Source organism: Pleurodeles waltl, chromosome 11 (assembly GCF_031143425.1).
Source record: "Pleurodeles waltl isolate 20211129_DDA chromosome 11, aPleWal1.hap1.20221129, whole genome shotgun sequence".
In the NCBI taxonomy this organism is placed as follows: domain Eukaryota; kingdom Metazoa; phylum Chordata; class Amphibia; order Caudata; family Salamandridae; genus Pleurodeles; species Pleurodeles waltl.
The window spans coordinates 983,367,751-983,391,360 of NC_090450.1; the positions used below are offsets into that span (position 1 = coordinate 983,367,751).

A 23,610-nucleotide genomic window follows, 5' to 3' on the forward strand; every position below is an offset into this window, starting at 1 on the left:
GCTCAGATCACAGTTGCTGTGACAGAAAACAAACAATCTGTTGCCCAGGGCAGAGCTTGGCTTTAGATACAGACTGTGAAAACTGGTCCACGCATCTCAGACGTCTTCGGAAATGATACCAGGATATTGAGACTAAAACAGCCAGAATGTTTTGATAGATGGCTAAGTGAACAATCGTCATGGATTAGAAAAGAACTCTGGCTCGACTGGGCAGAAAATGGCGGTATCTCAAGGTGGGGGTGATGTGCTGACGTCTTGAGCTGGGTCTGGTGGCGTAGTGGACTCACGCAGTCCACTGTAAAGCCTCATAGTCACAGATTCAAATCCCAGCGGGTCCACTCCGCCTTTCATCCTTCTCAAGTCGATAAAATAAGTACCATTCAGTTGGGTAACAATAAACATCTGTTATTTAGTGCCAAGGTACCCTTCTGGGTAAACGTGCACTTTACAAATACATGTTATGTTTAGTTGAGCAGCCTTCCATCAGGTTGGCTGCAGCATTTCATGCCAGCTAGAGATGCTGAAATTCGGATAGCACTGATGTAATTCAGTCTTGACTGATCAAGGCACTGAATACAGGTGAACGAAGGTGGGCAGCTAAAAAGGAGGGCTTTTATGAAAGTTCTTCGGATGAAAAAATAAGTTCCAGGCAATTTTTGTGGGTTGATTCTCCAGGGCGAGACTAGAATCTAGATAAATTCCGAGGTTCAGTACTATGTCACGAGCCACTGGGGAAGGACCCATAAGTGAGGGGGCAGCAGATGCTGTTCCAAGGACCCGAGTTTGCTGAAGTAAATAGCACTTCTCTTTTTGGGAGGATGCAGTTGTATTACTCAGTTTAATGTGGCTTTACTTTACTTTTATTGTTGTCAGCCTAACCGGCCATAACAAACTCAAATCGTCACTCCATTGTACATTTAACAATGTCACATATTGAGAAACTTGTCAATTTGGCTGTCCATTGGGGAGGGATTCGCTGGAGAGCATGAGATGGTGAAGAGGAGCTGCCTTCATCCGCATCCGTATTAAATAGTGCCAGCCTGAAGATGCTGGGTAGGTCTCCTAGCTAGGGCACAATTTCTTATCTTTACATTGCATTACTGCTTGTTTGCATGTTGCGAGACTGTTTTTCTTCGACTTTTGCGTGTGCATGACTGCTGTTTGCAGGCAGCACCAAGACTGCTTAAAACACAAACATTGCCAAAACCAAATGAACTGGCTTACATTTTGAGAGCGGACTAGAATACTAAACAGCTTGTTGTAGCAAAAAAATAATAATAATAAAAAAATTGTTTTCCATATACATCTATGAGATGAAGAATTTAGTTTTTGACAAGTCTATACTAATGAGGTGTAAAATAGTCCCTCATGCACTGCTATACAACTGCTCCATAAGAGGTGGAATTATACATCAAAGAGTCAATAGCTTAAGGTGAGAGAGCAGAAACCCTCCTCTAGGTGGAGCCAAAGCCAATTGTAAACATATATTTTACATACCTGATAAGAGAAGCTGCCCTGTACTGATAGACCTAAAACTTATTTTCTACCTCCAGATTGGAGTAGAGCATGCTCCCATGTTTTACGTGGCCTTCAGTTTTTAACCACCAGTGACATCTTCCACTACAATCAATGTACTCATTCAAGTATTTCCGGCCTGTATCATGCCCTAGTCCTGATTTCCTCTCGCTTGCCCTGCCGGCTGCATGTTGCACTACAACTATTGTTCTTGTTTGCATCTCACTGACAGCTGACTGCATATTGCAGCACTGCAAGTTGCACTGCCAACCGTTGAATAACAGATTACTGTCTGCTGCACAACTACCTGCCCGCTGCACTGCCTGTTTAGGCGCTACACTTCCACCTATCTGCAGGCAGCAGATTCCGATTGCACTTCTGTCTCTTTGCGCGGTGCCTGTTTGAGTGTTGCACTGTGCCTGTTTGGGTACTGCTCTACCATCATTGCATGTTTCACAATGGCTGTTGGGGTGTTGTTTTCCTAACAGTTTGCATGTTGCACAGTGCCTGTTTGCATGTTGCTCTACCACCAGTTTGCATGTTGTACAGTGCCTTTTTGCATGTTGCTCTACCACCAGTTTGCATGTAGCACAGTGCGTATTTGCATGTTGCTCTATCACCAGGTTGCATGCAGCACAGTGCCTGTTTGCTTGTTGCTCTACCATTAGTTTGCATGTTGCACTGTGCCCGTTTGGTCAGTTTCCACGTTGCACAGTGCCTGTTGGGATGTTGCTCTACCACCAGTTTGCACAGTGCCTGTTCGGGTGTTGCTCTACCACCAGTTTGTACGTTGCACAGTGCCTGTTTGGTCAGTTTCCACATTGCACAGTGCCTCTTCGGATGTTGCTCTACCACCAGTTTGCACATTTGACAGTGCCCGTTTGGGTGTTGCTCTACCACCAGTTTGCATGTTGCACAGTGTCTGTCTGGTCAGTTTCCATGTTGCAGTGCTTCTTCGGATGTTGCTCTATCACCAGTTTGCACATTTGACAGTGCCCGTTTGGGTGTTGCTCTACCACCAGTTTGCACATTTGACAGTGCCTGTTTGGGTGTTGCTCTACCACCAGTTTGCATGTTGCACAGTGCCCCTTTGCATGTTGGTCCACCACCAGTTTGCATGTATCACAGTGCTTGTTTGCATGTTGCTCTACCATCAGTTTGCATGTTGCACGGTGCCTGTTTGCGACTTACTCTACCACCAGCTTGCATGTTGACAGTGCCTGTTTGCATGTTGCTCTACTACCAGTTTGCATTTTGCACAGTGCCCGTTTGGTCAGTTTCCACGTTGCACAGTGCCTGTTCGGATGTTGCTCTACCACAGTGGGTGTTGCTCAACCACCAGTTTGCATTTTGCACAGTGCCTGTTCGGATGTTGCTCTACCACCAGTTTGCACAGTGCCTGTTCGGATGTTGCTCTACCTCCAATTTGCACAGTGCCTGTTCGGGTGTTGCTCTACTACCAGTTTGCACAGTGCCTGTTTGACCAGTTTGCACGTTGCACAGTGCCTCTTCGGATGTTGCTCTACCACCAGTTTGCACAGTGCCTGTTCGGGTGTTGCTCTACCACCAGTTTGCACGTTACACAGTGCCTGTTTGACCAGTTTGCACGTCTGATGATCTGCATACTAAGCAAGGAGGTATCTCGCCTGGAAAGTAGTTCATGGAGCTTCCAGTCGTGGAAAACATGGGGTGACTTAGCGCTGTCAGGGAGCCAGATTGGATAAATAAAAGCCCTAACAAGATTTGAGATGATTACAGCACTAGGAGAGCCTCTTATCCTTGTGGGCTCGTGGATTACCGCTAATGTCTGACTGCAGCAAGAGCCCTGGGCCGGACCACCACTGCCACGAAAACAAAGCACTGCGCAGGGATAGCTGCACAGCACCTCCCCCTCTACCGGAGACCAGGCCACACAATGCAGCCCTGCGCGTGCGCACTGAGAACAAGTGGCACATGTGTCTCCAAGCTTCACAAACCCCCCCACACCAAGGCCCCACCAATAAACCTTTCCAGGACCGTGGCACAGCACATTACCACCCCCCCCCCCCCCCACCACCACTGGAGACCAGGCCACACAATACAGCCCTGCGTGCGCACTGAGAATAAGTGGCAAATGTGTGTCCCCAAGCTTCACTAACACCATACCGAGGCCCCACCCAGACACCTTCCCAGGACAGCAGCGCAGCACAGCACATCTCTGACCCCCCCCCCCCCCCACCACTGGAGACCTCCCCCCACTGGAGACCATACCACACAATGCAGCCATGCGCACTGAGAACAAGCGACAAATGTGTGTCCCCAAGCTTCACTAACACCATACCGAGGCCCCACCCAGACACCTTTCCAGGACAGTGGCACAGCACCCCCCCCCCCCCCCCCCAAGCCCATACCACACAATACAGCCCTGCACATGCGCACTGAGAACAAGTGGCAAATGTGTGTCCCCAAGCTTCACTAACACCATACCGAGGCCCCACCCAGACACCTTTCCAGGACAGTGGCACAGCACATCTCACCCTCAGCCCCCCCCCCCCCCCCCCACTGGAGACCATACCACACAATGCAGCCATGCGCACTGAGAACAAGTGGCAAATGTGTGTCCCCAAGCTTCACTAACACCATACCGAGGCCCCACCCAGACACCTTTCCAGGACAGTGGCACAGCACATCTCACCCTCACCCTCTCCCCCACCCCCCCCCCCCCACTGGAGACCATACCACACAATGCAGCCATGCGCACTGAGAAGAATCTACACATGTGTGTCCTCAAGCTTCACTAACCCCCCCACACCAAGGCCCCACCAATAAACCTTTCCAGGACCGTGGCACAGCACCCCCCCACCACTGGAGACCAGGCCACACAATACAGCCCTGCGTGCGCACTGAGAATAAGTGGCAAATGTGTGTCCCCAAGCTTCACTAACACCATACCGAGGCCCCACCCAGACACCTTCCCAGGACAGCAGCACAGCACATCTCTGCCCCCACCACTGGAGACCTTCCCCCACTGGAGACCATACCACACAATGCAGCCATGCGCACTGAGAACAAGCGACAAATGTGTGTCCCCAAGCTTCACAAACACCCATACCAAGGCCCCACTCATAAACCTTTCCAGGACCGTAGCACAGCACCCACCCCCCCCCACCACTGGAGACCATACCACACAATACAGCCATGCACACTGAGAACAAGCGACAAATGTGTGTCCCCAAGCTTCACTAACCGTACACCAATGCCCCACCCATAAACCTTCCCAGGACAGTGGCACAGCACCCCCTTCCCCCTCCCACTGGAGACCATACAACACAATACCGCCCTGCGCACTGAGAACAAGCGACAAATGTGTGTCCCCAAGCTTCACTAACCCCACACCTAGGCCCCACCCATAAACTTCTCTCCAGAACAGTATAATGTAAAAAAATAATAACAGCCACACGTTTTTATTTTATAACAAAAAAAACAAAAGAGCACTAGTGCACACGTTTTCACAAGAGGCGCACTAGTGAGGCAGGCTACCTTTTTCCTGAAAATGCAGTAGGGATTCGCTTGCTGACTCAGGCAGAAGTGGGGAAGGATGCTAAAATGTCAATAGCATTAGGCCTGGGGATGGGGACGGTTTAGAGGCAGAGATGCTGATGTATGCTTCCTCCTGTCAAAGTACCATGCACAATAAAAAAATAATTAAACAAGCATTGGCAAAACCAATAGGTCTGTGTTTAATGGGATAATACATGCAGCATTTAGCACGTTAATGGTTAATGCCAGACAAAGAAACTAAAGGCAGCCTGTAGTGAAGGCTCTATTGCTTTCGATGCAGTTCTGCTTCTGTTTCTGTGTAAAGGGCGGACGGCAATGAAACCTTTATAAACCTTCTATAACATAGGAACACAGGGGCACCCTAGAACGAAGGCGCCCTTATCACCTGTCTCTTAACATAAAAACGGAGAGGACAGCATTAAAGTGAATATAGACTGTCTTTCATTTCTAGGAAAGGAATGAATATGGAGTCACTAATGAGAAGCCGCCAAGAGGGAAGACTGAGCGGGGAAACGAGAGAAAAGAAGGTGGCGAGGGAGTCAGAAGCTCACAGGGGAGAGGGTGTGACGGGTGGAGGTCAGAGGAGCACACATGAACACGCGTGTGGGTGGCAGGAGAGGCGAGAAACAGAGCAGGACACACCAGAGGGAGCCACCAGAGAAGACTACTGTTGTAAAGTCGACCCTCATGGAGTTCAACGCAAGCACCATATTGGAGGTGGGAAGATGCAGCCCAAAAGCCAATAGCATCAGGCGAGGCGGACCTAAGGTGTGATTGACAAAGTCTGAAGCCAACAGCAGTAAAAGGATGGTGGAAAATACAGAATGGCAGGGGGATGGGGGGGGGGACCCAAAGCTCAGACTAAATACTTAGTAGGTAAAAGGTCTCTTTGACAGGACATAATAAAAATGAAGAGGTTTTTTTTTAAAGTAGAAATAAATCTAGTACGTAAACTAATGTTAATATGAAAACTAAAACTAAAATAACATTGTCAAAATAACATGTATGATCTGGGAGTGACATGTAGAAACTCCTGAAAAGATGTGCGAAAAATCAATGGATGATGAACAGTGACACAGCAAACGCGCAATGGGTCCTAATGCAAAACAGGGAAAATAGGCCCAGCATCCCATGGTTGGGTAGAAGAAATAATTATATTTGGAGCCCCGGTGCCACTGTACCTGCTGCATTATTGATTAGTCTACCCCTGCAGTGGGATACCCCATGCCATTGTTCCCCCATGCCCCTTTTACCATTTCTCCACTGGCTCGGAATGGAAGTAATCCGTTAACATAAAAAGGTCCCCGACACCCTTATTTCTCCACTAAGCATTCCAATCCCAGGGAACCACCCACTGAGGTTCCTGGATTGCCTACTCTGGCTCAAGCGAAGTTGAGGTTCCAAACAAATGCAAATTCACAAAAATATATCCAAGACATGCAAGTCTGGCTGCAGGTTTAATATCTGTTTCTACAGGAATTTGCTCTTGTACTTTTGTAACCTGTTTAGGGACGAAGGAAAAACCAGGCAAAGGAAGCAGTGGGCAGAATTTATAGAGCAGGCGGATAGAGGAAAGGGCCAAGAAGACAGCACGTGCTTCTCCAGGACCTCCTTTTCCGGAGAGGGATTCATGCGGGGGAAGGAGGTTGCCTGCCTCAGTCAGCAAAATTGAAGCTGCCTTGTGAGCACATTATTTAGGGTATTCTCCTCCATAGGATGCAGATCCTGGCGGAGGAAGAAGAAAGTTCCCAACCAAACCCATGCTGGCCACATTTGGGATCAGACAGGAGGGAGGCTTTGATGAAACAGAAATGGGGGCAATTTAATTTACCCATCAATTTGAAGTGGAGGCTTTTTAAGTGGGAGAAAAGCTACAGTCAAGTAGTTTAACATACTTTATTTATTACTAGTACAAGTATTATTTCAAGTATTTTAGTTTTGAACAGGCATGAACTGCAACAACTAGCCCTGCTGCTTGAAAGCTTTGTTCAGCCACCACCTGCTCTCAGTCGCACCTCGCTGCACTTTGAAGGGGCGGGATGGCGCGCGGTGGGAGGAATAAAATTTAATATATATCTGTGCACCACGCCACCGCTTCTCAGCAGTGGCTGGGAGCGCCCAGCCAGGGCTCTCCCAGGCAGACGGGGAGCCTGTGCCTGCTCTCTCTCCAGCTCGGCAACACAGTGCCGGGCTGGAGAGAGCACAGTGCGCATGTGTGTTTGGCCGGCCCGAGACAGCTGGCCACACACACCGGCGCACTGAAGGAAATAGACAGTGCACTTCCCTCATCCCAGTCATCCGACATGGCCCCACCCCTTTAACAACAAAAGGATATCAAGCAAAGTTTATTATCCCTTCATTGTAAATGTTTTGCAGCTTCTGCTGCTCGCGGGGGCGATGCTCCGCCGCCGTAGCGGAGGAGCCGACACTGCCTGCTCTACATATGGGGCTCTCATGTGCAATCCCTCTTCCTACCTCAGTTCTTTATTTACCACACTGCACTCTCCTCTCATGTTTAACCCCACTTGGGTCTATGATGCCCACGTGGCCTTTCCCTCAAGATTCTACTCGGGCCAGTCCATGGCTTAGCATGCTGCACTCGCTCTCGCGTAACCTTAGAGCGTGGAGCGGATTGGTCACCCATACTGCCCGCCAGCTGATACTGCACCTACCAAACCCACTCCTCACTTTGGGACAACTGTGTTGACCAACTACTGCCCGTAGCATCTCATGGTCACATCTTCTTAGTCATCAGACCTTCTCTGTTATTGGTTGATGGGTGGGCCTGGGGGTGGATGCTCTGCTGCACAACAAATTCTAACCAGAGCTTCCCAACATGGGCAAGAGCAGGCTTTCCCACTCATAAAAATGGCCCGTAACCCACAGTTAGATGCACTTAAACCCTTCACCTCCTAAATGCACAGGTCTCCTCTCTCCCAGTCAATGGGGGTATTTTAAGAGGGTGTTGTGTGAAGTTGGTTACCAGGAAAAGTAATGCGTTTAGAGGGAAAGGGTAATAATGGACCTCATGTATAAATCAGTGCTAACCAAAGTACAGCCCGGGGGCCGCATGCGACCCTCCTGACTTTACATGTGGCCCCCTTGCAACAGCAGCACTTGGCTTCTGTTCTCTCGACTCTGCAATAACATTAAGAAATGTTAAATAAACAGGAGAGGCTTTATTTAAAGATTAATTGAAGTCAAAGAAAGGAAGTAACTAGGTTGTCCTGCACTCTTAACTTTAGAAACAGCTTCATTTTTAAAGACATCATGCCGCAAAAGTGTAAAAATACGATACGGTCTCTTCAGAATAAAAAAAAAGTGTCTTTTATTAACATGTAGAACCATTTCACTTTAGTACATCAGATTATATCAGTCCATTGAGAAGTATTCTTTTCAAAGTGCTAATTTTCTATCATGAATTTGTAAACATTCATTCTTGCCCCCACCCTGACAGTGCCAACAGTAAACTAAGAGGCAAGTCAGTTGTTACGTGCACTCTTTAGGTGGCCTGGGTTCCTGTTATACAGGAACACCATTATAGTTTGTTACACTAAACATGGGAGAATCAAACACAGGAAAAATGACAGAGTAGAAACTAGGGTAACCATGGATGAGCAGTTTTAGTTACTTACTGTACATACATATAGCACCTATCTGTATTAAGCACTGAAACATAAAACAGGTTATCCCTTCAGCTACCATCATAGTATCATCTCCACTTGCCACTGGCTTTAAGCGATAACAGAGGAGGACAGACAGTGTTGTGTGGAAACGGGATGGGCACAACCTGGGACTGCATGCATGCAGTGTGGAGACAGCTACTGTTATCCTTAATGATGGAAGGACATAGGGCAAAGAAAGATAACCAGGAAATGCCTAAGCCAGCCTCTAGCCTAGGTAATGAGAAAGACCCAGTGGCCCACATCCATGCTGGGGGTGGATGAAGTATAGACAGGGTCACTGGGATGACAACAGCAATGCTGACCAAATTATATAGCTGGGTTGGGATAAAACACAAGTACTGAAAAAGCAAGTAGGTCTCGCCTTTGCTTGTGCATGCGTCACCATGTAAGTGCACGCCTTCTAACAGGCATGGGCACCTTCTTCTTTAATTTTTCATTTACCAGTCCAAGAAGGCAAACAACACTTGAATAGGTTAATAAATTAAAAAATAAAATTAAATATATATATATATATATACACACACACACAAACACATACATATACACACACACACACACACTTTTCTTGCTTTAAAAACAGTGCGGCCCGGTAGCAGATGGCAGCTTCTGTGTTCTCCTTAAAATAATGTCTTTCCATTTTAATGACTGCAGGATTGGGGCAGGAGGGTGCAAAGAAGGAGCAGGTGAGGGTTGGAGGAGCAGAGGGCATGCAAGAGCAGCAGCAAGGTGTGTGAGCAACAAATGGGGTGATATTTTATTTATTTTTAAAAAAACAAGGCAGAGAAAGTAATGGATGGGGGTGAGGGGAATGAAGCAACACAAATCACGAGTAGAACATAAAAGGCAGCACATGAGGGAGAGAGCAAGTGGGAGAGCGAGGGAGAACATGGCACTGGCATCTCTAGATGGGGCCCGATGGGACAATGCCCCGGCCCAATGTCTAGGGCTCCCTCCCCACCCCCACATCTGCTGAATGTGCCTCTAGGTGACACAGGAAAAAAAAAAACACTACACATTGCCATATACAATATTTTGTCAAACTAACTGAACTCAATTTCACGTACAAAGCAGTATTTTTTGCTAGAAATACACACACACTCAGACGTTAACATTTTATGCAAAAAATGCTGCTTTACAAAAAAAAAAAAAACACTACACCTTGTCATATGCAATACGTCAAACTAACAACTAAACTTCACTACAAAACAGCATTTTTTGATATTATATCTAAATACACACACACAGTCAGATGTTAACATTCTATGCAAAAAATGCTGTTTTGCAGTAAAAAAAAAAAAAAAACGAACTACACCTTGTCATCATACAATAATTTGTCAAACTGAACTAAATTTCACTACAAAACAGCATTTTTTGCTATATATGAATATACATAGATATATATCTATATATATATATATATATACACACACACACACACATTATACACACAGTCAGATGTTAACATTTTACGCCAAAAAATGCTGCTTTGCAGTGAAAAAAAAAGAAATGTAAAAACTAATCTCGGCAGGTGGCCCCACAAGTATTAAATTTTTAATTTGTGGTTCAATATGTGCCCTCCTAAATTATACTTCTAGAGACACCACTGCAACACAGAGCACTCTGGGAGGTGGGTGCGGGGATTGATAGAGCAGTAGTTGCACTCGAGGGAGAGTGCATGTAAGCACATGCTTCCTCATTGAGTGCTTATATAAAAAGATAAAGTACTTCCCTAAATGTAAGCAGTGGAAGGATACACGTCAGCAATGCCAAAGGAGGGTAAAGAGGTTATGCTCCAGGTGAGGGACAAACACAAGAAGTGAACACAAGCCATCAAATAAGAAGCAAGAAAATGAGAGTGGTAACAAAGCAAAGAAGTGGTAAGTAGTGGACGGGCTTTAAACCCACTGTAAATTTTGTACTATGGGGCCCAACAGGCTTTCACCTACAGACTAAAAGCTATGCGGCCGGAGGAACCTAAAAATGCTAACTTTGAGGCCAATTCACGAAACAAATTATCTTCACGAACCACAGACTGGAAATCTTCTAGGTTACGTTGATAAGACACCCCTTTTCTTGCAGTTTCAAACATAAGCGGGTTTTGCAGACAATTTTCACACTCACTACAGTTTCCTTTGACACTACAGTGAAGTTTGCAGATTAGATGTGAAAACCATCAGGAATATTAAAAAATACCCAATAAGTTACAAATCTGCGTTTTTTTCCTCCACCGTTCTGAATGGCTGCCCTCCTGCCCATCTCCGGGTTACACCAAAGTCTTCACACCTAATTCTGATCAAATAACTGTGAAATCTACTAAATATACAGAATTTAATGATCTACCATTGGTATCCACAGATGAGACTTTTTGATACCCTACTTGAGAAAGGATCACCACAAATGTTTTGTGGATTTGGGCAATTTTTACTTTTTTTTTCCCCTCAACTGAAAATTGCAAAGACTGATAATTTCACCAGACGTAAGATGTACACGCAAGCACAAGTACACAACTGCATGTGTATAAACAGGTACATACAAATGCATCAACATTCTTACCTACAAATTCATACGCACACGTGTGTATACACGCAAACAACATATTTAAATACAAACTAATGCACGCAAGTATATAGATAAAACACAGGACACACAAATACATACAAATAAATAGACATAAGACAAAAAATACATACAAAACACCTACAAATATGCAAAAAATATGTAGAATTTAAGGGTTTATTGGATCCCTGCATGCCACATGTTTGTTAACAATAGGTTTCCTTTAAGTTTCATGGTCAATACAAAAGTCTTTTTTTTTTTTATTACAGCCACCCATAATGCTCTCATCTAAATTATATTTAAGATCAACTCGGATTGAGAAAAAATAAAAATGTTATCTCAGTGCCCTCCAACACAAAACTCATGGGTGGTTTTTGGTTAGCTGGTGCAACTTCCCCTTACATACCCATTGCATCACGGTATCTTTCATTGGAAGGTCATGGGGAAGTTTAACATTTTCCAGTTCAGCAATACAAAGGACAATGGACCATACCCGCAGTCAGCAGGTTTTGTCCCTGCAAACTTACCCATCCCACTTATGTTCAGTCATCCACTCTTGAAACCAATGCAACTATCTCAAAGTTAATATACACGTCCCACAATGGATACCTTACAATGCCATCAGAGATACCTACAGCAACAGAAACCTTTCTCTAGACAGAAAAGGGCTCTGAAGGCAGGTTAACATTTTCCAGTTCAGCAATACAAAGACAAATACAGGATTTGTGACCACATTTTGCCACGTGCAATCAAACACGTACAAAAATATTCAAATACATACAGAGAAAGACATACATGCAAAAAATATTGAATTACACCTAAAGTAAAAAGTAATAAACAGATAAATACAAACACCAACATAAAAATAAATATAAAAATCCAAATCTTAGATACCAATTTAAAAAAAAAAAGAAAAAAACTCAAGCAAAATACAGACAAATAAATATGTACACATAAGCATACAGACCCATGCCTACTAGCGATTACAAACATGTCTACAAAAGAAAAACATAAGTGTATATTCGTAAAAGGAGAAACTGGGGTCATGAAAAATGTTATTCTTTATTCAATCTTCGTAGGAGATTGTCAAAGACCATTTCTTTACATAACTCCAAGAAGCTACTAATACAGACTAGTAGACAACATGTGCTTTGCGACCTATTTTTCACATATGTCACTTCATCCTGGCTAAAATCCCCAATTTTTTTTAACAGTGTCTAGCTTAAAAATTTACAAGTTTTTCCTCTTAGTAATGACTGCTTCCTATCGCCCCGGTACACTTTTTTGTGATCTTACAGATGACAATTAATTTGATTTCATCATCAGTCCTCCATTATCAATTCTATCAAATTCATTACCATCTTAAAGATTCCTAAAAATTGTAAATAAGGTAATACGGAGAAGGCATTACAAGAAAGAGAAGGCTTTTGGATTTAGCAATTTGACACTATGAAAAATGGTTTCAATTTGGATAATGAAATGTACACATTTTTATGAATTGGATAAATTGCCTCTTTCCATTGCCAGGTATGAGTATGAACAAAACACAGAGTACAGGTATTAATTAGCTGAGATAAGCTACAGACTGCCTACAAAAATAGCAATTCCTTCTTTGTGCAGCTTAAAAGGAGAAATTAGTAGAAAAATGTGGAGACAACATCTAGATGCATTATATTGAAACCTAAAATTATAATATTTACTTCAAATTAGGAGTAACCATATAACAGCTTTTCTTGTTGGTTAGATATGTCAGTTTTGGCCTTTGAAATTAACTTGCATCTAATCTGGGATTAAATATGCTGACAACAAGGGGAGCCATAACTTTGATGATATTCACTCCAATATAGGTCTACTAATAAGGAAATGAATATCTTAATAGTTGCCCTTCTTACAACATAGCATAATGACAACTAGCCATGAAATTATTTCATATTATAGTAATACTTCAATCAAAATGAACGAGGTAAATATAGCTCCTTAGATAAAGAAATATCTATGGGCGACAAGGGCAGCTATGTAAAGAAAAAATGACCTGACAGTTCTGAACCCTGGCAAGAAAATCTCTAAGGACTTAATCTTAAAATTTCTGGCAAGCAAAACTTAGGGACTCAATTTCGTTTCTTGTTAGGTATATGAAAATCTATTAAACAGCAGAAATTTCAACAAATGGGTTGTACAAATTGGAAATTCTCCCCCCTTTTCACCATAATTCTCTTACACCGATGTTGTTTCATGTGTGCTCAAATTAAAAGGTTAACAGCCTCGACTGCAATGATGTAAATTGCCTTATGGCCCAACATACAAACTTCTTCTAGATAAAACTTGGAGGCCGGACTTAGATTCTCACCTTACATACATAAACAGGTTTATACATCAGAAATTTCTACAAACAGGTTATGCAAATTAGAAATACATTCCTTGATCATCCATGTATCATACTGATGGCTTCAGAAGAGCTCATCATAAAATGGAAATAGCTTTGAGGACACGATAAGGGGAAAGATTGATTTGGTTTGAAGAGAAACCAGAGTGTAGCTTGGAGGACACACTATACATACACACATACAAAATCAGTTAATATTTTACCCAAACATATGCCGTTTGCGTGCTATTATTCCTCATTTGTTCTGGCATCTGTATAATATATGCATTTACAGTATGTCACGAGGGAGGCAACATGGCACGCGCAATTGCCCGATAACTTCACTGTAAGGACTTGCCTTGATATCACAATTTTTTGTGACCTTTGTTGTGATTCTCTAGTCGCTTGAATATCTCCAAGATGGCATTCTGCCATTGGCCCAAAATAGTTTACAACAGCGCTGGCACGCACGTGTTCCAACAAGATGGCACCAACTATAAAAGGGATGCAATGAACAACAAATAACCTTCCATTAAAAATGCCAGGACCCTACGCTCCATGAGGATTATTATGCCGAAACGGTAAGCACTTTGAGACTTTCTCACTCAATACTTTTGATTTTAATACATCTGATGAGTTTCTATTTCTTGTACTTTCTTTAGAAGTACATTGAAAAGTAGTTACCTTATCAAGCTATGAATATCACTTATGAAAATTCTGAGTAAGTAAAAATCAAGTAACTTATTATAGCATCCTTAATCAAAGCTTGAAAAATGAAACTGTTTTTTTTTTCACCTTAAAGAACACTTCAAACATTTAATATGTTGTCCATCTATCAAATAACAGATGGCTGAGAATAATTTTGGCTTAACATGGGGGGGGGGGGTAAAAAAGAAAAAAAAAAAAAAAAGAAAAGTAAGACACAGCATGAGTATTCATTAGAGCCCCCCCCCCTCTTCGCCGAAGAAAACCATGGTTTCTATATTAAAGATACATATAGATGTTTTTAATAATTTAATACACTATTTTATATTATACATCCAATTGACGTCCGGTGATTCTCTATGGACAAAAGATGTAGGAGTCACACCACTGGAGTATAATCCAACAATCTATATTGTATGAACAGCAACAAGAAAACACAACGCGTTTTGACCAAACCTGGTCTTGATCAGGTGACTCACACCAACAGATACTCATATTTTAAGGACACGTCCAACAAAAATAAACGAAATACTTGCATTCATAAAAGTCCCTAATTCATTTCTCTAAAAAATATGTAAATTATTCTCGCATACAAATCAAAATAAAACAATCACATTAATACAACAAAAAATGGCTAAGCATCTAGTTTTCTGCTATTTTATATAGCGTGTACACTTATCAAAAACTACAATTGGCATAGAAAAACTACTTGCGATGCCCAAAACATTTCATTTCCTTCGCTCCCAAAATTACTCTCAAATGAATAACGCTTTTTACAATGTATTCACAATATATATTACGATTGTTTAAAATCGAAACTTTCTAGTTAATTAAGCTGTCGTACCAATTATTCAATCCCTTTCACCATTCTCAGCCACTGGGTTATTCACTCAAGATATTCACAAGTAAAAGATATCAAGACAATCTCTGTTGTGAACGCTACCCTAAATAGAAAGGAATTACGGCTAAAGTAGCCATTTACTTATCTTAATGCCTCTTGATTGAATGAATAATATATCTTTCCTCACTGTCTTATTTCAAATGATTGGTTGCCATCTTCATTGTTTTTCTATACAAAAAAATAGAATAAAGAGAAAAACAAGAAAAAGAAGGAAAAATCTAGTGTATCTACAATGGTGCTCTGGAATGCCAACGTGTCTCTGTGTACTACGTAGCCTTGTCGCGAGTATGAATTGCTCTACAAATTCTGTAATACAATATATTGATCCCTGCTCTGCAGAGTTCTACCACTGATTCAAAGAAATACTATTCTGGAGATGTTCAGAGCAGTGCAAGACTTAACCACTGCAATGTAGTCCATACGTTCCTGCTTAAATAGTTAATATACAGACGATGGTGAGTGCAGAACCAGGTATCAAAGTATTTACAATATAGAAGAAATAAGACCACTCATCAGTGGTCCCATCAACATCGAAAACAGAAGGCATTATACAACCCTGAACATTAGTCCGGCTTCAATGCAGAAGTCCCAACCGACTTTCAAGGTTCCCAACTTGGGATGTCAGCTCACACAACACGCTGACCATCAGTTAGAAGACATTCAAACAAAAGGCACAGAGGTGCAGATTCCTCAGTCTACAAGGATCCAGAACCCGGCACACCCTCAAAGCATCCTTAAGGTACAACCAGAGTACCTGTTCTTCAGAACACTTCTGAAAACTGAACATGCGCATCCATGGACAAAAAGCACAGCTTGGCCAGACTCTAGTTGCTGGTGATGCACAATGGACCATACGCCGCAGTCAGCAGGTTTTGCCCCTGCAAACTTACCCGTCCCACTTAAGTTCAGTCATCCACTCTTGAAACCAATGCAACTATCTCAAAGTTAATATACACGTCCCACAATGGATACCTTACAATGCCAGCAGAGATACCTACAGCAACAGGAACCTTTCTCTAGACAGAAAAGGGCTCTGAAGGCGAAACAAAGCCACACGTAAGCCTGTACACAACACTTCAATAAATGCATGAAACAAAAAGTAAATACATTATGAAATAAAGCGCACATACAAATATACATTTGTGTACATTCATAAAAAGTAAAATCAAATAAATATAAATGGCATATATACATAGAATATATACCTACATAGCAGATACAATTGCACAAATATACAAGGCAGCATACACACACGTAACTATCAGATATACATAAGTTTACTAAAAATCTGAAGGTGAGAGGCATTTGCATTTATAAAAGCACTCCAGGTAGCTCACCTGTGCCATGTTAAACCCAATAACAAGGAGAGCTGGGAATAAAGGATGCCATCTTGCAAGTTCAAGGTTCATCTACAAGCATTTCCCGTTTTTTCCATCAGATGCTGTGAAACCCCATCCCTCGCACTGCCAGTGAAAGTGGGGACACTTTGGAGTCCTTGTTGCACAAAGGGGCGGATTTAAACCTGTTCTCATTTCAGTAAACACCCCCATCCCACACACTAGTAACCTTAATGACGAATTGAGCAAGTGCTTTCTGTAAGTTTCACAAGTCTTGCAAACAAACTACTTTGATTTCCCAAGTAAGAACTGGTGATGACATATTTTGTTCTCAGTTATTAATTTAAGCAACGTCCTGCCAGAATAGGCGATTTGAAATAGATGGTGTGCTGAACATTTTGGAAACGGTTGGAAGGGATAACACTGCACATCTGCCAGAGACACCTCTTTAAGGCAAACACGACCAAAATTCGGAGAACCAGCAAACTTTAATTTCTGCAGCTCTGTCACAAGCACGTGAGAAAAAGTCCTGGAGGACTGATCGATGGCAACGAACAATTTAGAGACGGCCCCAAAACATGTCCACGTTCACATCAATAACTGTGTACATATGTATGCCATACTTCTAAAAATGTAAAATAGCCGTTGCTCCTGTGCAGCTATGGTTCCCCCACACTTACGCTGAAAAAGCATTTATTTAAAAATGTACCTATAACTTTACCCATTATGTCCAGATCTGCACCAGATTTGGTTTTCACTTAGTGTATGCATCTAGAGTCCAGCTTAAAAAAATTCTTGCACTTCCGTACAGGGGAAAAGATTAAAGAAGGGGATAAAAAAAATTTGATTTACAATGTTAGCTCCAATAGGAAATTTCACTTGCAGCTACAGCAAGAACTGCACAATAAATCAAAGTTGGCATGAAAGTAGAACTTTACTCGGAAAGTGGCTTTTCGTGGTTTGGTGTAAATCCAGTCAGTAGTCTGAGATGTTAGCATTTGAATAAGATGTTGGGTGGGCATGACACTTTCGTGTATCTTAACAGATGACATCTATTGACCGTGTAGACCCATCAACGAGGCACCGGGTTACATACTAAGATGGGGGCATAAAGGTTTTGATTTGCTAATAACCTTTCCACTGCGAGATGAATGGGTACACAATCTGTCAGAAGCTCTGAGGCATCAGTTTTCTATGTGTAGGCCTAGATCTGAGTAATTCCATCAAGGCGGGGAAGGGCCAAATACTTTTTGACTTGTTTTTAGGGTCGAGCCTGCGTTGCATGCGCTTGCGCATGCGTATCGCAGCGAGACTCTTTAGTGTTTAGAAAAGGGCTCGGAGCCCTGTCAACATCACGTCAGTGTTTTTTATTGGTTCGTGGGCTTGCCTAATAAAATCTGCTTGCTTTCATTAGTCGAAGGCACGCATACGTCCTGCCTTTTCCGGTGCCTGGCCCTCCTCGAGCGCAGCGACCAAGTACAGAAAACATGCGAGGCTCACTGTTTTCCATCGGGCTCGTGGACTTCTTTTTCTCTAATTTACAAGCGCGATCTCGCTTGGCAGAAGTGGAGCGCTTTACATAGTTAATTGCACTTTTTCGGTTACGTATATAAATGCATTTTGCCCGATAGGTGAAAAGTCAGGTTAGGAGTTTCAATGCTATCAGCTGTAAAATGAGCAAACGCAAGACCCGTTGCATTGCAAATGCTTGTTTTTAAATTTGGTGCTGTTGAACCGGCATCAAATGTGGCTGGAATTTAGTGACACTCGGTGCAGGTCATTCAGATTTTGTGCAGATCTAGTGTGGAGGAGAGGGGGGCAACTGAAACATATACGTACATATTATATATAGATAGTTAGATAGATAGGTAGGTAGATAGGTCTTCAAAACATTTTCACTTACTAATAACTTAGGTAACCTTTTTCAGACATTGGCTTCGTGTGACAAATCTGCACAAAATTTGGCAGAAGCTTGGAAGGAGGGGTTTTCTATTGGTGTGTAAAGTTTTGCGCCAACCACTGTGGGCCGGGCGGCAATGATATCATTTTAATTTTCTTATAACGTTATCTCTATTTGATGAACTTGCATCAATTGTTGGAAGCAGATAGTTACACCCTGTGGAGGCAATTAAGGTTTAGTGACTGTCAAATGGGGGTGCAGGACAACATTAAAGGGGGGTGTAGTGTTGTGACACTGATAACTATTGCACAGTTTGATCCATTAGCACAAAAAGGGGCAGACCTTTGGCCCCGTTACCCCACTCTAGGGTTTCTCAATTTCGTGCAGGCCCATCAAGAGGCAGATTTAAAAAGGGCCTTTGCAAACAAATATTCATAAGCTAATAAATTTGGCAGGCTTTGGCAACTCTGCACCAAATGTGTCACTTGTTTAGTCTTTTGTTGGCTATGGGAAGCATTCTTCAGAACTATCCGTGGGGGGGCTAAGGGTAAAAGGAGGGGCAATAAAAGTTTCATTTACTAAAAATTGTTTGATGAAACTGCATGAAATTTGGCAGAGGGTTAGCAAAGTAAGTCCTGTGCAAGGCCAGGCAGGCTCTGTGACCAACCCCAATGTGTATCACCAAAGGGCTTTGGGGCACAGCAGGTGACTGATGGCTGTCTGCAGCACAGAATGGGTACATGGGCCATCATAAAAAATACATTTTATCAGAAAAACACAGTGAAAAGTTAGTTATAGTTCATCCAACACAAAACAAGAAAGGCCTTGAAACGTACTAGCTAAGGTGAGCAACATACAATGTGAACACATTCATTCAGGTACAATTTGAAATCAGACAGTGTCTGCTATCTGGGCCCCTCTTCCTGCCAGGTCTCGAGACACAGACCTTGCACAGTCTCCAGTTTATCTACACACCGAGATATGAAGTGTGGAAAGACAAACCCAGATGTGTGCAGCCACAACATCTGCTGCTTAGTTTTAGCACAGACACCGACCGCAGCGTGCCAGGCCCATCCTGTGCGCCCAAGCCAGGGGCGGTTCCAGCTTCGCCCCGACAGCAGAGGACCAGACAGATCAGGCTTAGCTCAGCGGGTTCCAACACTCGCACACACGTCTGCTATCTAAACACGGGTCTTCAGCGGGGAAACCACGTGACACCCCGATCCCACTTCCGGTGCTTCAGAAGCAATGCATTCTGTTAGTTGTGAACTTGCTTGAGAGTAATTACACCACCTGATGGGCACACCTGAAATGTATTTGTATAATGAAATCTCAGAAATGAACTAGCTGTGGCCGGTCACATGGAGTAAAGGGGCAGTCTGGCTGGTGGGATTTTTGTTTGCACCACAACTACGTCACAGACTCGTGCATGGGGCATTAGAGGGAGCGCCCAGCGGGGGCATCCAGTCACATGCCGTGGCTGCTCTCTGGGTACAGGGACGCATACATAGCATCAGAGACGGGGAGGGCTCAGTGGGGGCATCCAGGCACACACCCTGTCTGCTCTCGGAGTACACAGACACAGGTAGGTACACACACACACACAGCCATGGCACCAAAGAAAAGGCGGAGGGGGGGCGGGGTCAGTGAGGTCATCCAGTCACATTCCATGTCTTCTCTCTGGGTACACGGACATGGGTACACAAACTCACACTTAGCATCAGAGACAGAGAGTGCTGTGCGAAGCCATCAGTCACATACACACACCCTATCTGCTCTTTGGGTACACATACTTAGATACACACGCATACATCCATGGCACCAAGGAGGGGGCGGGCTCAGTGGGGCCATCCAGGCACACACCCTTTCTGTTCTTTGGGCACACAGCAATGGGCACACACCATATCCATGGCACTAAAGACAAGGGGGGGGCACAGTGGGGCCATCCAGACACACACCCTGCCTTTTCTTTGGGTACACATACATAGATACACACACAGGCACCAAGGTCAGGGGGGGCTCAGTGGGGTCATCCAGGCACACACCCTGTCTGTTCTTTGGGTACACATACATAGATACACACACACACAGGCACCAAGGACAGGGAGGGCTCAGTGGGGCCATCCAGGCACACACCCTGTCTGTTCTTAGGGTACACATACATAGACACACACACACACAGGCACCAAGGACAGGGAGGGCTCAGTGAGGCCATCAGGCACACACCCTGTCTGTTCTCTGGGTACACATACATAGATGCACACACACACAGCCCTCTAGTCACACACCCTGTCTTCTCTTTCCGTACAGACACACAACTACATATACTCATGTATGTAGGAGATCATTCTCGGGCACCCTCTGGGCACGGACACTGGGGGGGCTCCTAGGCCCCCTCCCCTCAGCTGGGGGGCACGGCTCCACACAGTGTACCCCCCACACACTCCCCGGGGGTGCCCCCACTCACGTGAAGACGAAGAACAGGCTGCTGGAGCCCAGCAGCAGGGCGGCCGCCGTGGACACAGGGATGTACTTGGTTGGTTTAAATCTCTTTGCTGCGCTGCTGGGCATCCTGTACGGCACACATCACGGTGGGGGGGCCCGGGGGTGGCGGTCCGGGGCCCCCGGGGGCCAGCAGCAGCCGCAGCGCACGGGCAGCAGGCGCCTACCCCCGGCTCAAGGCGCTAGAGACAAGAAGAGACGAGAGGGAGGAAGGCGGCGGAGGGACAGCGGGGAGAGGGACAGGAGCGGAGGGAGCAGCTGACCTCCGGCAGGAAATCCCACCCAGCCCGGGCCGGCCCCCTCCGCCGGGGCTGGGGACTTAAGGTGGAGCCGAGAGATGGCGAGGCGCTTTCTTCCCATTCACAGGACCAGAGAGGATTAGACGCCCTCTCACTCCCCATCCATCACCTAAGCCCGTTTTGTAGCGCAATGCCCACTCCTTCGGCGTCCAGGCGCTATAAAAAGGAAATACATCATTTTAAAGCCCTCAGTTTATCGACATGACAAGATTGGGAAACTGAATCAGCCCTCTCAGGATTCGAACTGGTGAATGGCTGGGCCATCTTGGCGTGAACAATCGTGATGTTTTATCAGAGTCTATGCTATGTTTATGTTAAATTATCACGTGTCGTGGCGTCATCTCGCCCTATATTATACCATGATGTGCTGTATGTAGTTTGCAGCGCCTTGCTTTGTCAGGCCATTGGTAACACATAGCATGCTATGTGCTCTGTTAAGTCATTTGAATAATTCGTAGGTGGGCCGGATGGCTCCACGTCATCAGGACACAACCTGTCCAACCCAGCTTTTACATAATCATTGAGATCAGGTGTGTTGATCAAGCTGGTGTAATTAAAATGAATCAAGACTACAACTCCCAGAATGCACTGATATGATAATGGGTATATTAGGCTATACCATGTTATGCTTTCTTGTGTTACTCTTTTTGCATTTTTTTGCAGCACAAAGCAGGCCCAGGCGTGTGCCAGAGCCCTTTACAGAGACAGGGGAATGCATATAAAGTGTAAATCTGTAACTAGGGAATAGGGAATATATATTTAAGTAAACCTAATCACTTTAACTTTTCCCATATGTAATTTGTCATAATCATGCAGTTTGTAAATATGTAACTTTCATCATGAGTAACCGTAGTAGCTATACGCATTGTAACCTACTACCATGTTGCTCTAAATTTCTCATGTTACGTTCTTTCTTTTTGTCTATTGTAAAGCGCTCTGAGACCAGTGCTTAATTTGAGCCGGTGGTTTTCAATGCGGAGCACCAGCATTTATTTTTGAGGGCCAGCACTTAGTTTCCTGCATCAGGCATTTACTGCGAGCAAACAACACATTTGGGAAAGGCGGGGGAAAAGATCACCAGGAAAGAGTCACAAAAGGAGAAAGCAGAAAGCTGCAAGAGTGAGCTGAATGGGCAGGGAGTCACTGTAAATGGATTAAAGAGGCCCGAGATGACTTTAGGATTACGCTGCCTCAGTACTCTGTGCTCGCACATTTAAATGCAGCAGCCACATGTTTTAAAGGAGAACTTTGGGTACCAGCACCTTTTTATTTACAAATTAAGCACTGTCTGACAGCTCTGGGTAATGTACGTGCTATATAAAAATGCATAAATACATTTCAAGTGCACACACAGGCCTATATTATGCCGCCATTGCGGCTTGGATATGTTAAGATATACTACTTTATTGGTATGAGGTTATTCCACGCTGTTATGCTTTGATATGTCTTATTATGTTATTCTGGGCTGCGGTACCCAATGTTAGGATATTCTATGGTAGGTTCAGCTTAGAATCTGTATCTTGTAATGTACCATGTTTACAGTTTTCAAAGCAGCTAAGGCAGAAACAATCCACAGCACCTCCAATCCATACCCCAGTGGTGACGGGTGCACCGCAACACAACAGCTTCAAAAAGTGCTGCACCTTGAGCAGAAACAACTATAAGAAATTAATTGGGTAGCACTCCGTATACAGAGAAAAGAATCTCATCCACTGACAACGATTGGTTGGTTCTTTTGTTCTTCTTTAATATAAATTTTCTTAAAAACACGATAGAGCCAACACGTTTCGTTCTGAAGAGACTTTCTTCAGAGCAAAATTGTTCTAATGATCCTAACTTATGAGGATCACAGTTGTCAAGACTTTTATATCTCCAAACAAAGCGTAAATCTATTTTTTTCATGTATTCCTAGGTCACAGTGTGGCCACCAGGATAGGTGGGCACCACAATGAGGTCCAAATGGTGTCTTATGGTATACACCATGTTATGTTGTCTTAAACTCAGGGCTTTACAAGGGCGGGTTCCTCTGGGTCTCAGACCAGTAGAAATTAGAAACAGACATTGAAATAGATCCCTATGGGCCCTGATTAATCTGAATGGTAAAAAACACAGATCAATTCAAAGCAATGAGAATAAAAACATTAAGGTAATCCATATCACCAATTTAATTCCAGTTCATATTTCACATTTTGCTTAATCTTGCATTTACTAGGAGTACTAGCTATTTCCAGGATGTTGTTTCTTTTGCATTTGTTTACCTCTAGGTGTTTAGTTGAGAGCTCTGGAGCAGAGGCTGGAGGCAGTGCA

At 43.9% G+C, this 23,610-nt stretch overlaps 1 protein-coding gene across 1 annotated transcript in view; it reads right to left on the bottom strand.

The window, feature by feature from the left end:
• The window catches only part of ZDHHC8 (zinc finger DHHC-type palmitoyltransferase 8), a 233,046-nt gene extending 211,758 nt beyond the window's left edge, over positions 1–21,288 (bottom strand). Inside the window, exon 1 of the mRNA XM_069215274.1 lies at positions 20,970–21,288. Within this exon, the coding sequence (XP_069071375.1) occupies positions 20,970–21,073 (104 nt within the window). The 5' untranslated portion in view covers positions 21,074–21,288. The remainder of the gene's footprint in view (positions 1–20,969) is intronic.
• Between the last annotated feature and the right edge of the window lie 2,322 nt (positions 21,289–23,610).